The sequence below is a fragment of the Natrix helvetica genome (genome assembly GCF_964273705.1).
Source record: "Natrix helvetica genome assembly, chromosome: 3".
In the NCBI taxonomy this organism is placed as follows: Eukaryota; Metazoa; Chordata; class Lepidosauria; order Squamata; family Natricidae; genus Natrix; species Natrix helvetica.
The window spans coordinates 12,572,800-12,588,153 of record NC_138549.1 but is presented as its reverse complement, the minus strand read 5'-3'; the positions used below and the strand labels follow the sequence as shown (position 1 = coordinate 12,588,153).

The 15,354-nt window shown below is 43.6% G+C and overlaps 1 protein-coding gene across 1 annotated transcript in view; it reads right to left on the bottom strand.

Annotated features, from left to right (window-relative positions):
- PIBF1 (progesterone immunomodulatory binding factor 1) overlaps positions 1 to 15,354 on the bottom strand; it is a 103,530-nt gene that overhangs the window by 61,668 nt on the left and 26,508 nt on the right. Inside the window, exon 10 of the mRNA XM_081949427.1 lies at positions 7,664 to 7,762. Coding sequence (XP_081805553.1) covers positions 7,664 to 7,762 — 99 coding nt within the window. The remainder of the gene's footprint in view (positions 1 to 7,663; positions 7,763 to 15,354) is intronic.

Here is a 15,354-nt window from a genome sequence, read left to right as displayed (position 1 = left end):
ACTATACTTGTACAGAGGCTGTTAAAATTTATGTGCTTTCTGGAAGTATAGTTATTCTCTGCTATTTAAAAGAATAGCACTTTGTAAAACAATAGCACTGGGCCTCTTCAGATCAAGCATTTAGTTTAAAAAGCTTCTTCATTTTGTTAAGTTGTCTAGAACAATAATAAAGTAGTTTTTTAAAAAAAATAAGTCTAATAATTTGAACATTCTATAGGCATTTATAGTTGTTGACTTACCTCCTTCCACAAACAGCCTGATTAGCATAAGAAAAAAAAAGTCTGCCTCCCAGCAATTTGCCATGTGGAGCAAACAGCAAGTTTCACTTTCAATTTCTCCCGATCATCCTCCACGAGCCCCCTTTGCTTCAAAGAAGTAAATTGCTGGGAGGCAGAGGCCAAAGGGTGGGGCTACATTTGGTGTATAAGACGCACCCAAATTTTCACCCTCTTTTAGGGGGGGGGGAAAGGTGCGTCTTATACTCCGAAAAATACGGTACCATTTTTTCCCTGAAAAAGAAAGACCCCCCAACCCTCTAAAAGGATGCAACTGACCAGCTTGGAATATGCAAGGAATATAAGTCCTTCCATTTCCCAGTCAGAGCTGAAGAAGCTTCTTGGATGAGAAGCAAAATATCTTCAAAGGAAAGCAAGAAAGTCCAGTTGCCTATTGAAAAAGCACCTTTGAGACAACCAGGATCTGGATGACTGGGAATCTCCATAAAGAATATTATGGTTTTCACTAATGCCCTGCTCCATCTCCCTCAGGACAGCCTCTTGGTAGAGTATCTGCAGCTAATAGCAATAGCTCTACCAACAGCACTTAAAGACTTTTACACCGCTTCACTTAGAGCAATAATTAAACACAAACTGGTGATTGAGTTATTGGACAAGAATGCTGTTATTTTACCATGTGACGTGTACCAAACCTGTCAGAACCTCCAAACTAACCATCAACCCTTGGCTTGAAACTTTTGCTATTTTGCCAAACATTAAATTAACCTAACGTTGCCATATTGTTTTAAGTCAAGCTGCGCATGTGCATCCATGACACCACATTGCTCATGCGGCCCGGTTGTGGACAAGCCACGGCTCGCCACGGTCACTGGGCTGTGGCCCAGGGGCTGGAGACCCCTGACTCATAAGCACTCTCTGAGTGGTTTACAAAGTCAGTATATTACTCCCCCCCACCCCCCCAACAATCTGGATCTTAATTAACTTCTTTTTCCAGTTCAGGATGCAAGCAGTTTATTGTTATTTTAACTTCCAGTTACAGAGTTCACATCACCATTATCTTCATCATCCTCATCATCACCACTTTGGAAGGTTCAGTAGACTGGAGGGAAAGACAGACAAGGCAGACAAGAGACAGATACCCAGACAGACATACTGGCCCAAAGCCATACTAAAAGCAAATGAAGAAGAGTTACAGGAACTGGGTATGTCTAGTCTAAAGAGAAGAAAGACCAATGAGGATGTGATAGCAGTGCTCCAATTTTTGAGGAGCTTCTGCAAAGATGAGGGGTGGAGTGAAACAATTTCCCAAAGCACCAAAAGGCAAGACAAGGAAGAATGGAAGGAAACTAACCAAGGAGGGAAGCAACCTAGAACTAAGGAGAAATTTCCTAATGGTGGGATCAATTAACCAGTGGAACAACTTGCCTTCAGAAGTTGTGGGTGCTCCATCACTGGAGGCTTTCAAAAAGAAATTGGACAGCCATTTGTCCAGAATGGTGTAGGGCCTCCTGCTCAAACAGGAGATTGGACTAGAAGACCTCCAAGATCCCTTCCAATTCTATTATTCTATGTCCTACATTCATTCAGGGAGTTTTTCTGGTTGAAAACAGCCAAGTATCTGAGATTCCAGGTTCCAGCAACAACCTCCTCCTCCTCCTCCTCCTCCTCCTCCTCCTCCTCCTCCTCCTCCTCCTCCTCCCTCCTCCTCCTCTTCCTCCACACATGGTTTTCAACACACTTCTTCTCTAGCCAGCATTGATAAGCCACTTTAGGAAATTATTTCTACAGAGTTGGTATTCTACCGATTCGGACCAATTCCCCCAAACTGGTAGCAGAAATTGTGGGTGGCCCCGCCCACCTGCCCCGGCTCTATGGCATCCCATTTAGGCCCTTTTTTCACCAAAAGCGCTTGCACGGAAGGGTTCACGCTCACATTTGCGAACCGGTAGGGAGGTTAAGTGCATACCACCTCTGATGCATACCCAGAGAGCAATGTTTCCAGCTGATGTAAGGTGTTCTTTCCTCGGTTAGAGAGAGAAAAGGCAGACCATGTAACTGAAAGCAGACTCTTGAACCCTCGGGTCGGACACAGCCAGGGTTATTATTTGTATACTCAACGCAAAAAACTTTGTTTGCCTTTAACAGACAAAGAAAGTCACTTACCAATCACTGGTTGGGAATCAAGTTATAATAATTGTACTTGACTAGAAAATTGGGTGTTAGTTACACTCTTCATCACAAGATTTGCCAGAGGCATTCTCCGCCATTCAAGCTAGGCAGCATTCCACCGACTTTGTATAAACAAATAGGTCCAGGGGTTTCGGATCCTACCAACACTGGTAACCAGGGCCTGTACGCAACACAATGCACTTTTTGTCTTCGGAGAGGATTCTCTTTTCGATCTCATGCAGACAAATGTTATTTATTCCATGTCAATGCATTCGTTGCATTATTTCCTGGGTTCAGGATGACTTAAAAATAATGTGAACATTTGCTCTCCCCTCGGTTTCTGCTGCCTCCAGTGACAGCAGAAGTATTTTTAAGACTGGCATTTTGCTCTCTTAAATAGAAAGGGAAATTGTTTCCCTCTAAATATTAAGAGCTGGCTAGAAAAAGAAAGTCGAAACGTTAACTGGACTGTGTCAAATTTCTCAGTTAAGCCTGGTTGTTGTTTGTTTTTCTTTTTAACTAAAACTATAACAGAACTTCAACTGGAAAACATACCACCGAAGTGTAATATCTATCAAACACATCAAAACAGGGCAAACTTTCCAAAGTTTGCCAGGTCAAGGAAGATATAAATACAGAAAGGTTTCTTTCAGTCAACAAACAAATGAAATGTTTACTCAAGCGAGAAGTTACATTTGTTTCACCTGCCTAATAACAACTGTCTGAGGACTAAAATCATCAGGAGCAGCAACAAACACAATTATTTAAATACATCAGACGCCAGCACCAGTGGAGGGCAGGGGACTGATAACAGTGAAGGGAGAAGAGAAACTTTAGAAAAGTTGAATAATTTATTTGCATCTGTTTTAAGAAACGGTAAACAAACTCCTATCCTTGACTAGAGATAAACAGAATAATAATAATTAAAAAAAGATGCAAGCAACAATTGAAAAGAAAGTATTAAAAATGTATCAATAGGTAACTTGGCAAAATATCTGGTTTTTTTAAAAAGAAAGGCTCAAAGGTGAAACAGTTGGCAATAATAATAATAATAATAATAATAATAATAATAATAATAATAATAATAATAATAATACACCAGACATCACACTGGTTGAGAAAAATAAGGTTACAATCATAGACATCGCAATACCAGGTGATAGCAGGGTCGCCGAGAAGGAATATGAAAAAATTGCGAAATACCAGGACTTAAAAATCGAAATCCAACGATTATGGCACAAACCAGCAGTGGTAATTCCAGCGGTAATCGGCACACTGGGTGCTATTCCAAAAGCACTGGAATTATATTTAAAACAGTTAAAAATTGACAAAATCACCATCAGTCAAATGCAAAAGGCCGCACTGCTTGGATCCGCACACATATTACAAAAATACGTTACAACGTCCTAGGCCCCTGGGTGGGGCCCGACTAGTAATCAATGCCAAATCCGGCGAAACAACTGGCCGCTGTGATACAATTCTGTTGATGCAATAATAATAATAATAATAATAATAATAATAATAATAATAATAATAATAATAGCAGCAGCAGCAGCAGCTGGATGACAGATTAAATGGATGGTATTCGATGGTATTTGTGATGCCTTTTTGAATGTTCAGTTGACTGAGTTTCACATTTAATGAATAAAGTATAATAATAATAGCTGGAAGACAGATTAAATGGATGGGAAACCAAAGCTTTGCATGGACAGCACTTGAGAACTATTGAAGGAAAATGGGATGACAATTTGACATGGGCATGGCTTAAGAGAGAAACCCTCAAGAAAGCTGCTCAAGAACAAGCATTACAAACTAATGCCATGAAAGCAAAGATACAAAAATTGCGAAAACTGACTATAAAGCGAAACATGATTGAGTTGCTAAATAAATCCACTGGTCATTATGTAAAAAAGTCATGGATGGGATCATAAAGTGGAAAAAGATACCGAAAATGAGAAGGTGAAGATCTTATGGGACTTTCAAATACAGATGGATCGTCATTTGGGACACAACACGCCAGATATCACGGTTGTTGAGGGCCAAAGCGTACAATTTATTGATATCGCTGTACTAGGAGATGCCAGAGTCAAAAAAAAAAAAAAAGAACTGGAAAAAAAATAACAAAATATCTCTACCTGGCCATTGAAACTATACAGCTACGAATGAAATATGTGACAGTGATACCCATTGTCATCGGGGCACTTGGCACCATGTCCAAGAATTTTATACAGCACATCAAGAAATTGGAGCTTCCTGCAATACCACCAGGGGAACTGCAAAAAACTGTGCTACTCGGAACGTCGTACATCTTAAGAAGGTACTTGGTTGATACCTAAGACGCTGGCAGCAACCCGTATCAACTCTCAGAGTCAGTCAATGGTATTTGTGATGCATTTTTGAATGTTCAGTTGACTGAGTTTCATGTTTAATGAATAAAGTATAAATGTTACCAGATCAATGTAACTCCATTTTGTAAGATGAGGAGAAATGCAGGAAAGTACAAACCCATTTGGCTTACATTTCTTCCACCTTAGGTTGGTGGTAATAGGATAACATATCAAAGGATAACGCCCGTGAAAGAAACATTATTCTGAAGGACCATTTAGGTTGCGCTGGGCAACTGGTTCATAGGAGCCTGGAAAGCTCCCTTCATGGTGGGAAGTAAACCTGATCACTTAAGACAGAATCTCAAGAGTTATTTCAATCATTTGGATAAGGCATCGTCTCACGTTGATTCTACTGGGCCGGTGACTTCAGCCAACAACAACAGCAACAACAAAATCACAACACAATACAAGGTGCTGCAGCTGATGAAAGAGTCTGTGCCATCTTGGCTAAGATCTGTAGATCTCAAGATGGCAGCAGGTGTTATTTGCAATCTATAATGCCCTGCTTGAACTATAGTACCATGTGCCATTTTGGGTTCCAAGATAGAAAAAGATACAAGGAGGACACTGCAGTCCTGGAATCAGAGCAGCTAAAACAATCAAAGATAGGGAAGGGTTTGGAGTCTAAATCTTATGGAGAAGGGTCAGCTTCACTTTGAAGGGACCCCTGGGAAGAGGGGGTAGAAGTCTCCAGGATACAGTGCCCAAGGAGAAGGTGAGAAGCAATGCTGGAAGTTTTAGAGAGAGGGAGGGTGGAGGAGAGAGGGAGTGAGAGAGAGACGGGGGAGGGAAGGAAGGACAGAGAGAGAGGGAAAGGGGGAGAGAGACAAGGAAAAGAGAGATGGGAAAAGGGGAGGGAGGGGAGGGAGAGGAAAAGGGGGAGAGAAGAAAAGGGGAAGGGAGGGGGAAGAGAGGGGAAATGGGAGAGGGAGAAAGAGGAGAGAGAAGTGGGAGAGAGACAGGGAGGGAGAGAAGGAGAGAGAAGGGGAAAGGGGGAGAGCTTGAGGGAGAAAAAGGGTGAGGGAGAGTGGGAGAGAGGGCAGGGAGGAGAGAGGGAGAGAAAGACAAGGGAGGAAAGAAAGGACAGAGAAAGAGAGAGGGAAAGGAGGATAGAGAGGGGAGGGAGGAAGAGGGAGAGAAGAAAAGGGGGAGGGAGAGAGGGGAGGGAGGGAGAGAAGAAAAGGGAGGGAGAGAGCGTGAGAGAGAGGAAAGGGAGAGGGAGAGAGGGGGACAGAGGAAGAGATGGGGAGGGAAGGAGAGAAAGAGAGGGAAAGGGGGAGGGAGAGGGGGAATGTGAGAGGAAAAGGGGGAGGGAGAGGGGGAAGGAGGAAAAGTGGGAGGGAGGAGAGGGCGGGAGGAAGGGAAAGAGAGGGAGAGGAAGAGAGAGGGAAAGAGAGAGAGAAATATCCTGCACTGTTTATTGCTCTATTCTCAACAGAAAGCGAAACGTTTAAAGTATGTTCTCTTGGGAAAAGGTAAAAAGGGGTTGTTGTTTCTAAAGTGTATACAATCCCCGTAGATTCAACGTGTCCACACGCACCTTCAAACAAAACAGAAGATTTCCATTTGGGTTTCTGTTCCCACCCAGCGTTTCCAGCCTCTCATAAGAGTTGCTTCACTGTTGTGTTGCCACTGATAATCTCATGAAAACCTCATGACATGCATGAAAACGATTAATCAACCCTCTCACCCCTTGCCAACTTCTTTCTCAAGGGAAAAGGTCTTGCTTCATAGCGGGGCCCTTGCTGCATTTCCAAAACTTGGCTGGGGATCCCTTTTTTTTAAACCGCCGCTTTTCACGGGAATAATGACACCGTAACCTTCTCCATCTGGGAGAGAAGAGCGGGCACCAAGAACAGAGACCTGGGGGAGACTGAATGATGCTGCTGTGGCCTAGAGGTGGAGCTCTTGCCTCTCAATCAGGAGGTTTTGAGTTCGATCCTAGGTAGAGGCAGATGTAGGATCTCCTGCTTGGGCAGGGGGTTGGACTAGATGACCTGAAAGGTCCCTTCCAACTCATCTGTGAATGTGGGGAGAGGGAGAGAGTGGGCAGCGAACAACTGGGAGGCCGGGCACAATCTTGGAAAATTCACAGCTGCAGTACCCATCTAGGACCTTCCTTGGGGGTGGAGCTTAGAACCTCTATGGTCCGAGCAAGGGAGCATGGAAGTTGCAGTCCAATAAATAACCAGCTTAGTTTGTTTGTTCCACTACCATGTATTCATTTATTAGACATTTTGTTTTTAGGTCTCATGAGCCAAGGGTGGGCTGCTGAGGATTTGCGGGGGTTCAGGAGAACCTCTAGCTAAGATTCTGTGCATTTCAGAGAACCCCAAATCCCACTCCTGGCTGGCCCCGCCCACCCCACCCCTCCCAGGTGTCCCCATATGGCCCGTTTTTGATGCAGAAAAGTGCAGGGTGCGAACGAAGGCTTGGGGAGGGCAAAAATCGGGCCTACCAGTTTGGGAAGGCCGGAAATGGGCCCATTTCTGGCTTTCAGAGTGCCCCCGGGGCCTGGGGAGGTCATTTTCGCCCTCCCGGAGGCTCAAATAAAGGCTTCGGAGCCCGGGGAGGGCAAAAATGTCTCCCACCCCTGCCATAGTGCAGGAGGCCAACTGGACCATGCCCACCATGGCCACGCCCACCCAGCAACCGGGTAGAGAACCCCTTGCTAAAATTTTTGTATTTTTGCACACCCACCCCTGCTCTCATCCCCAACAGCACTTTCTCCTCGTTGTGTCTTCGCAACAGTTCACAATAAGCAGCACTAAGATCGACGCATTCTCAGAAAGCCCCAGTCTTCCCTTTATTTGCGCGAAACCTTCCTCTTTTTTCAAAAGCTATGTTCGAGGAAATGGGGAAGGCACTTACTGTTCCAATAGCTGGTCGTATTTGCTCAATGCATCTTTTTCAGCTATCACCGCTCTCTCCTTTTCACTCACAGCATTATCTCTCGCTTCTCTCAGGTTTCTGAAATAATAATAATAATAAAAAAAGAATGAAACAAAAAGGATTGCACAATAAACATTCCTTTTATTCTGAAGTATTTGCTCAAAAGCGATGGTGCGAGTTTTGTGTTTCTGGTTCCAACATGCCATAATTTGATCTTGAAAGAAGAGTTTGTTTTTCCCTCCACCTCTCTTTCCCCCACCTCCCACAATCCCACCCCACCCCCAGCTTCTTAATTCCACGTTTTTGGTCCACATCCAGAACACTCTCTTCTCAAAATATACCTACCAATTCAGTCTTTCTCTGACTATAACACATGCACATGGCAAAGGAGGGGGGAAAGGGAGAAAAACCAACATGGATCTGCCCAACTAGAGAAACTTCGGTGTTTTGAATACTCAAGCATCAAACTTTGTGCTGAATCTGGTCACACAGAGAGGTTGGCTGGGTTGAGTGAGGTCGGACCAAGGCTCTCTCCCATTTCATGGCTGAGAGTGGTCTTGAATTGGCGCTCCCTAGTCTTAGTTCAACCATTTAGTGCCGTGATGGTGAACCAATGGCATGTGTGCCGGAGTTGACATGCAGAGCCCTTTCTGTGGGCGTGCGCACCATCACCAGCTGGTCTTTGCAGGCACCGGAGTGGTGGAAAATGGCCTGAAAAGTGGCCAAAAAACAGACCGGTTTTTTGGGCTGTTTTCCATGCCGTTTTCCATGGTGTTTCCAGGCCATTTTGGGGGCATTTCCAGGCCGTTTTTGGACCCTTTTCAAGCCATTTTTGGGCCATTTTCAGGCCATTTCTGGTCCGAAAAACAGTCCAAAAAGCGGCCTGAAGATGCCCCAAAAATGCCCCCAAAACAAGCATGCACACGGTGGCTAGCTAGTCTTCAGGTTACAACATTCTAGCGCGCACACATGTACACTCATTCCAGTTTGGACACTCAGTGCCGAAAAGATTCACCATCACTTTGTTAGTGGGTTATTTTGTTCTAAATGTTGTAGAACGGGCAACTTACAGCGGCAAGACAGACCCTGCTAAAAAGCCCCATTTCTGAGGACCATAGGTCGAGCGAGATTAAAATTGTTAGCAGGCCGGCCTGTTCTTCTGTTCAACTAACGCGGGGCCTTCCCAAGGCTGTTGGTGAAGTTGGCTCCAGCCACAGCCGCCCAGATGTCAGGATCAAAGGCCAAGAAACCTCATTCAACCGAAGAATGCAGGCATTATTCTGCTCTGGGTAAGGTGCTGTTGCCCTGAGTGATGTTGACACACAGGTAAATTGGAGGCGGTTGATGCAGACAGAAAAAATGCCCCGACCGATCAAGCTTGGCAACTTGAAAGAAGGTAAGCAAAAGGACAGTGGATTTCTAAAGGCGTCCAAATCTCTCTTGTGCTAAAAATATCTTTTTCTCAGCCACCACCCTTGCTGCCTTGGCCTCCTCCTCCTTGCGTAGTTTGAGACTTCAGTTAAATTACCTGGACTGCGTTTTGTAGAAGGAAATTGCTAACATGAAATTTGTGTCACCCAGTTTCTACTCATTTAAAGAAGAGGCCCTTCACTGCAGTTTGGTTGACAGAGATCCCACATTCAAAATTAATTCCTCTTGATCAATTAAAAATTATCCTGTTTCCCCGAAAATAAGACCTCCCCGGATAATAAACTCAATCGGGCTTTTGAGTGCGTGCGCTAAAATAAGCCCTCCCCTGAAAATATTGCAACACAGCAGCAGCCATGAAGTGACCACGCTCGCCGCCTCCTTCACCTCAAAAATAATAAGACCTCCCCGAAAATAAGGCCAAGTGCTTCTTTTTTTTTGGGGGGGGGGTGTCAAAAGAAAATAAGACCTGTTAAGTAAGTAAGCTCCCCGTTAGGAGAGTGAGTGTGCAGAGAAGCGTAATAAGAGTGTTATGGACGAAGACGCACAAACCAGCATACAGGGACACTGAATAGTATAAAATATAGTAGTTTACTATGTGGAAATATAGAGGTATTCAGAGTCCAGTTAACAGTCCAAGTCATACACGGTTCAGTCATTCAGTTATCAAATAGTCAGTCTAGCACACAAAACAGCTAACAGTAGCAAACCACAGTACCTCTCAATACACCGATCAGCGTCTAACAAACAGAGAGCTAACAGTCATTCTGGCTCCCTCTTATGGCTGCTTGAGGTAACAAGCCAATTACATCTCTCTAGCATTTAAAGTAACTGATACATTTGTTACAATCATAGCTTATATACATTGCCAAGCCAAGCCTAGGGCTACATCCCTAACAAGACCCTGTCTTATTTTTGGGGAAACACGGTAGCAACTTTAAAGCCAAATCAGAGTCTCCCTTAGTTACAAGCTTCTATAGTTGACAGCCTTAGGCTCTAAATCACATATTTTTTTTGACAAGAATCCTTTCCCCTGCTGGATATTTTCCATTCACCCTCCATTTTATGTCACATGGCACTGGAGTGGGCATACACCAAATGGGTTCATCTCTCCATGGTCTTAGTCCTGACCTCAAACCTGCAACAGCCCTTGCGGTCTTTCTTGCCACAGTTGTTAAACGAATCACCACGGTTGTTAAATGACTCTGATTTTGCTTGTCCGAAGGTCGGAAAAGGGGATCACGTGATCCTGGTAACCGTCATAAATATGAGTCAGTTGCCATGCGGTCTGAATTTTGATCATGTGACTGTGGGGGAACGCTACAACAGTCGTAAGAGTGAAAAAGGGTCATAAGTCACTTAATTTGTTTCAGTGCCATTGCGACTTTGAATGGTCACTGAATGAACTTTTTGTAAACTGAGGATTACCTGTAGTAGGAAAATTAATATCCCAAATTACCAGTTTTTGGTTGTGACAGAGTTTGGAAAGGAGGAAAAAAACTTTGGAAAGGAGGAAAAAAGCAATTTGAAAAAAATAATTCCATGAGTATCAAAAACAAAATTATCCAAAGCACCAGAAGGCAGGATAAGAAACAATGGAGGGAAATTAATCAAGGATAGAAGCAACTTAGAACTCAGGAGAAATTTCTTGACAGTGAGAAAAAAAATCAGTCAGTGGAATGACTTGCTTCCAGAAGTTATGAATGCTCCAACACTGGAAGTTTTTAAGAAAAGATTGGACATCCGTTTGCAAATAGGGTTTCCTGCCTGAGCAGGAGATTGGATTAGAAGACCTCCAAGGTCCTTTCCAACTCTGTTCTCTTCTAAAAACTGGGAAAGGTTTTCCTTGTCATTCCTGTAGGTCTCTCCCCCACTGCAAGTAGCACAAGGGATAAAATGCATAACTGGAAGGGGTGTAGTTGGTGCCAATTCAGTGGAGTAGATGTAGGTTTGCTTGTTCCGAGGTCCATCTTAATATTAATTCTTGATCTATTTCAAGTTTATTTATACCTCAAGTTACCTCAGGCTTGAGGTAAGTACCTCAGGCTTGAGGTACGTACCTCAGGCTTGTGGTACTGTCTGGCTTAAGACAGGACCCAGCAACCAAAACATATGAATCAGACCAGAAAATGGCAGCAAGAAGCATGCTCGTTGGCATTTCCATTGAGAGGGTCTAACTTGGTGTCAAAGCCTACATTTCTTGCTACAACCTGAGCCCAAAGGCATGTTATCCTTCGAGAAAGCACAACCCTCAATCTGCTTAAGGACAGAGAAGGAAGGAAGCTCCTTGCCCCTCAAGGATGAGGGGCAAGGATGATGAGCTATAATTATTTTTATTGAGAAACGGGCTGCCATCACACGTTAGGCACTGCACAGCTAAGCTGGCTAAGCTTCCTCCAAAACCATCCTCAGATGATGATAACAAGCTACGTGTATCTTCTCTCAGGATCTTCTCAGGGAACAGCCAGCTCAACGTCTCTCCTTTTGGCTATTTTTCTCTGTTTACGCTGTTTCTTCTTCAGAAGCAGCTCTACGACTAACAACAACAACAACAACAATAAACAGAATCAAATAGAATCAAAATCATGCGAAGGAGTATTAGTAACACTTTATAAAGCCTTAGGATGACCACACGTGGAATACTGCATTCGGTTTTGGTCACCACATTACAAAAAAAGATGTTAAAGCTCTGGAAGAAGTGCAAAGAAGAGCAACTAAGATGATTGCAGCTAAGATGTTTAAAACAAAAAAAGCACCTTTGGGACAACCGTGACCTGGAAGACTGAGAATCTCCATGGACGACTCCAGCTCATGCTTAGCTAGCTTATTCCTTAGGCCTGCTATACTTCCGTGTTTTGCCAAGATGCCGAGTTTAAGTGCGTAAGCCTCTTCCTTTGAACCCTGAACCCAGAAGTGGTCCTCATTCCCGATCAATCACCCCACATAGCCCTACTGCCCTGCCCAAAAATCCCCTGTCAAAACCCAACATCAATCAGAATATCAATCAGAAGAGTAATTAAGATGATTAAAGGCCAGGAGACTAAAACATACGAAGACCGGTTGGAGGACTTGGGTTTGATTAGTCTAGAGGAAAAAAAAAAAAGGGGGGGTGGACATGATAGCAGCATTCCAGTATTTGAGAGGCTGCCACAAAGAAGAGGGGTACAACTTATTTTACAAAGCACCAGAAGGCAGGACAAGAAACAATGGATGGAAACTAATCAAAGAGAGAAGCAGCCTGGAATTAAGGAGAAACCTCCTAACAGTGAGGACAATTAGCCAGTGGAACAGAAGTTGCCTTCAGAAGTCGTGAGTGCCCCATCACTGGAGGTTTTTAAGAAGAGACTGGGCAGCCACTTGCCTGGGGGTTGGACTAGAAGACCTCCAAGGTCCCTTACAGCTTTATTCTGATTGAATTGAATTGAGCTGACCTTCTGTAGAATCAGCCCGTCTCATCCCCAGCCAGTGGCTTTTCAGCTGAAGGCCAATGATTTGGCAAGCAAGACGATTAAGCAAGATGGGTCAAACTGCGTCTTTCTTCATGCCTCATATTTGCAATGTATGAGATATTCAAGTCCTGTGATCTGATGGTTGGACTGTCCCAAATCAGATTTCAAGGCTATCACAATCTTATCGCAATTAACCAACGATGAGCTCCATGTCAGAGGTAGGTCTACAGGAGCAGAATGTATTTTTGCTGGAATTGCCGTTGGTTACAAGAGGAATTCCAGGTGGTCCTCAACTTGCAACTACAACTGAGCCCTACATTTCTGTTGCTAAGCGAGAGAGTCGTTAAGTGAGGTTTGCCCCATTTTACGACTTTGCCTGCTACAGCCGACAAGCGAATCTCCGCAGTTGTTAAATTAGGAACACGGCTATTAAAGTGAATCTGGCGTCCTCCGTTGACTTAGGATCACAACTGCGTCAAAAATTTCTGTTGCTGAGCGAGACAGTTGTTAAGTGAGTTTGGCCCCATTTTACGATTTTTCTTGCCACGGTTGTAAAGCAAATCACTGCCGTTGTTCAGTTGGTAACACCGTTGTTAAGTGAACCTAGGTTTCCCCATTGACTTTGTTTGTCCAAAAGTCACAAAAAGGGATCACTCCAAGGCACTTGCGACTGTCATAAACGTTGCTAAGTCAGTTGCTAAGTGTCTAAATTTTGATCAGGTAGCCATGGGGATACTGCGGTCATTAAGTGTGAAAAGCAGTCGTAAATCCTTTCTTTCAGTGCTGTTGTAACTTTGAATAGTGACGAAACTAACCATTGTCAGTTGAGGAATACCTGTATTTTTCCTAAGCCTAAGCAGGTGGGTTCTTGGAAAAGGCATCGGGGAATGAGCCACAGTGGCGCAGTGGTTAAAGGGTGGTACTGCAGGCTACTTCTGCTGACTGCCGGCTGACTACAATTTGGCAGTTCAAATCTCACAAGGCTTCCATTCTTCTGAGTCAGTTGCCAAGCGTCCGAATTTTGAACTAGTGACCATGAGGATGCTGGAATGGCCCTAAGTGTGAAAAAGTAAGGTACTAAGTAATTTTTTTTCAGTGTCGCTGTAACTTTGAACGGTCACTAAACAAATTGTAACTTGAGAACTTACTGTATTTGGAGATACATATAGGAGAGTTGTGTTCCAAAAGTCCTAAGCTAAAGAAATACCCAATGGTCCATGAATGTGGATTAATATTAAAGATGACCCACTATATTTAAAACAAAAATCAGAGTTTCAGAGCAGCTCTTTTTGGAGGTATAACTAACTTATGAAGTTAGTGGCGGCGCAGTGGTTAGAATACAGTATTGCAGGCTAATTCTGTCAACTGTCAGCAGTTCGATCCTGACCGGCTCAAGGTAGACTCAGCCTTCCATCCCCCTCCAAGGTCAGTAAAATGAGGGCCCAGATTGTTGAGGGCAATACGCTGACTCTGTAAACCGTTTAGAGAGGGCTGTAAAGCACTGTAAAGCGGTATGTAAGACTAAGTGCTATTGCTTAAAGGACAGGAGGAAAAGACAAGCAACAATTAGACATGCGAGGCTTGAAACAACCTGAGAAAATATCTCAGGCAAGCCCCTCCCCCGTTCACACAGAGATAAATTGGGAAGCACATTGAGACTTGCAAAATTCTGCACTCTGGTTGTCACAACAACAACAACAACAGTAACAGAAAAAAGCAGATGCCTGAATTATATGGAGTTGGTTTCTTAGTCTAGTCTATTTTATACATATAAACATATAAAGAACGGTTGCTGGAATTGTGTATGCCTAGTTTAATGAAAAGGAAGACTAGGGGAGACATGCTAGCAGTGTTCCAATATCTCAGGGGTTGCCACAAAGAAGAGGGAGTCAAGCTATTCTCCAAAGCACCTGAGGGCAGAACAAGAAGCAATAGGTGGAAACTAACCAAGGAGAGAAGCAACCAAGAACTAAGGAAAAATTTCCTGACAGTAAGGACAATTAATCAGTGGACTGGCTTGCCTTCAGAAGTTGTGTGTGTCTACCATGGACCACTTTGTCCTTTAAACTGAAGACATTTTTGTTTCAATAAAGTCACAACTAATTTATTCTATTTGATATTAGTGGGAATTCATTTAATTTCAGTTAATCAGGCTCTGTCTCGTTATGTTTAAATTCACAAGATTATCTTGCCTCCAGATCTTGCGAATGCTTCCACACTGGATGTTTTTAAGAAGAGATTGGACAACCATTTGCCTGAAATGGTATAGGGTTTCCTGCCTGAGCAGCGGGTTGGACTAGAGGACCTCCAAGGTCCCTCCTTCCAACTCTGTTACTCTGTGAGTACTGTAGTTGATCTGAGAGGTCTGGAGAGTTGGAGGGCAGAAGGGAGATTGCACGGTGGTGGGGGAGACAGCAAGAGAACCTTGGACGTTATGGATGCAAGTGTTGTAACTCGGTGCAAGTTTAAAACACACAAAAGGATGAAGGGAATACAGAGCAGAAGGCACGTAAGCTCGAGGACAAAAACACAGGGGAAGCGTGAATGATTCACCGACGCACCACACCCCTTCTGTCCCAACAAGGATAAAAATAAAGCATTGTTTTTAAGATTCTGAAACATTCTTTTAAATCATCCACATTCAAGATTTGGCAGCCACGCCATCACATCATTTTGAGATTGAGGAGGAACAGGATTTCTGCCAAACATTTCCAGAACAATATTCTTAGCCCATACTGCCTGCAAACATTTTTATATATCTGTCAAAGCTCCCTTAAAGAAACAGACCTTAAG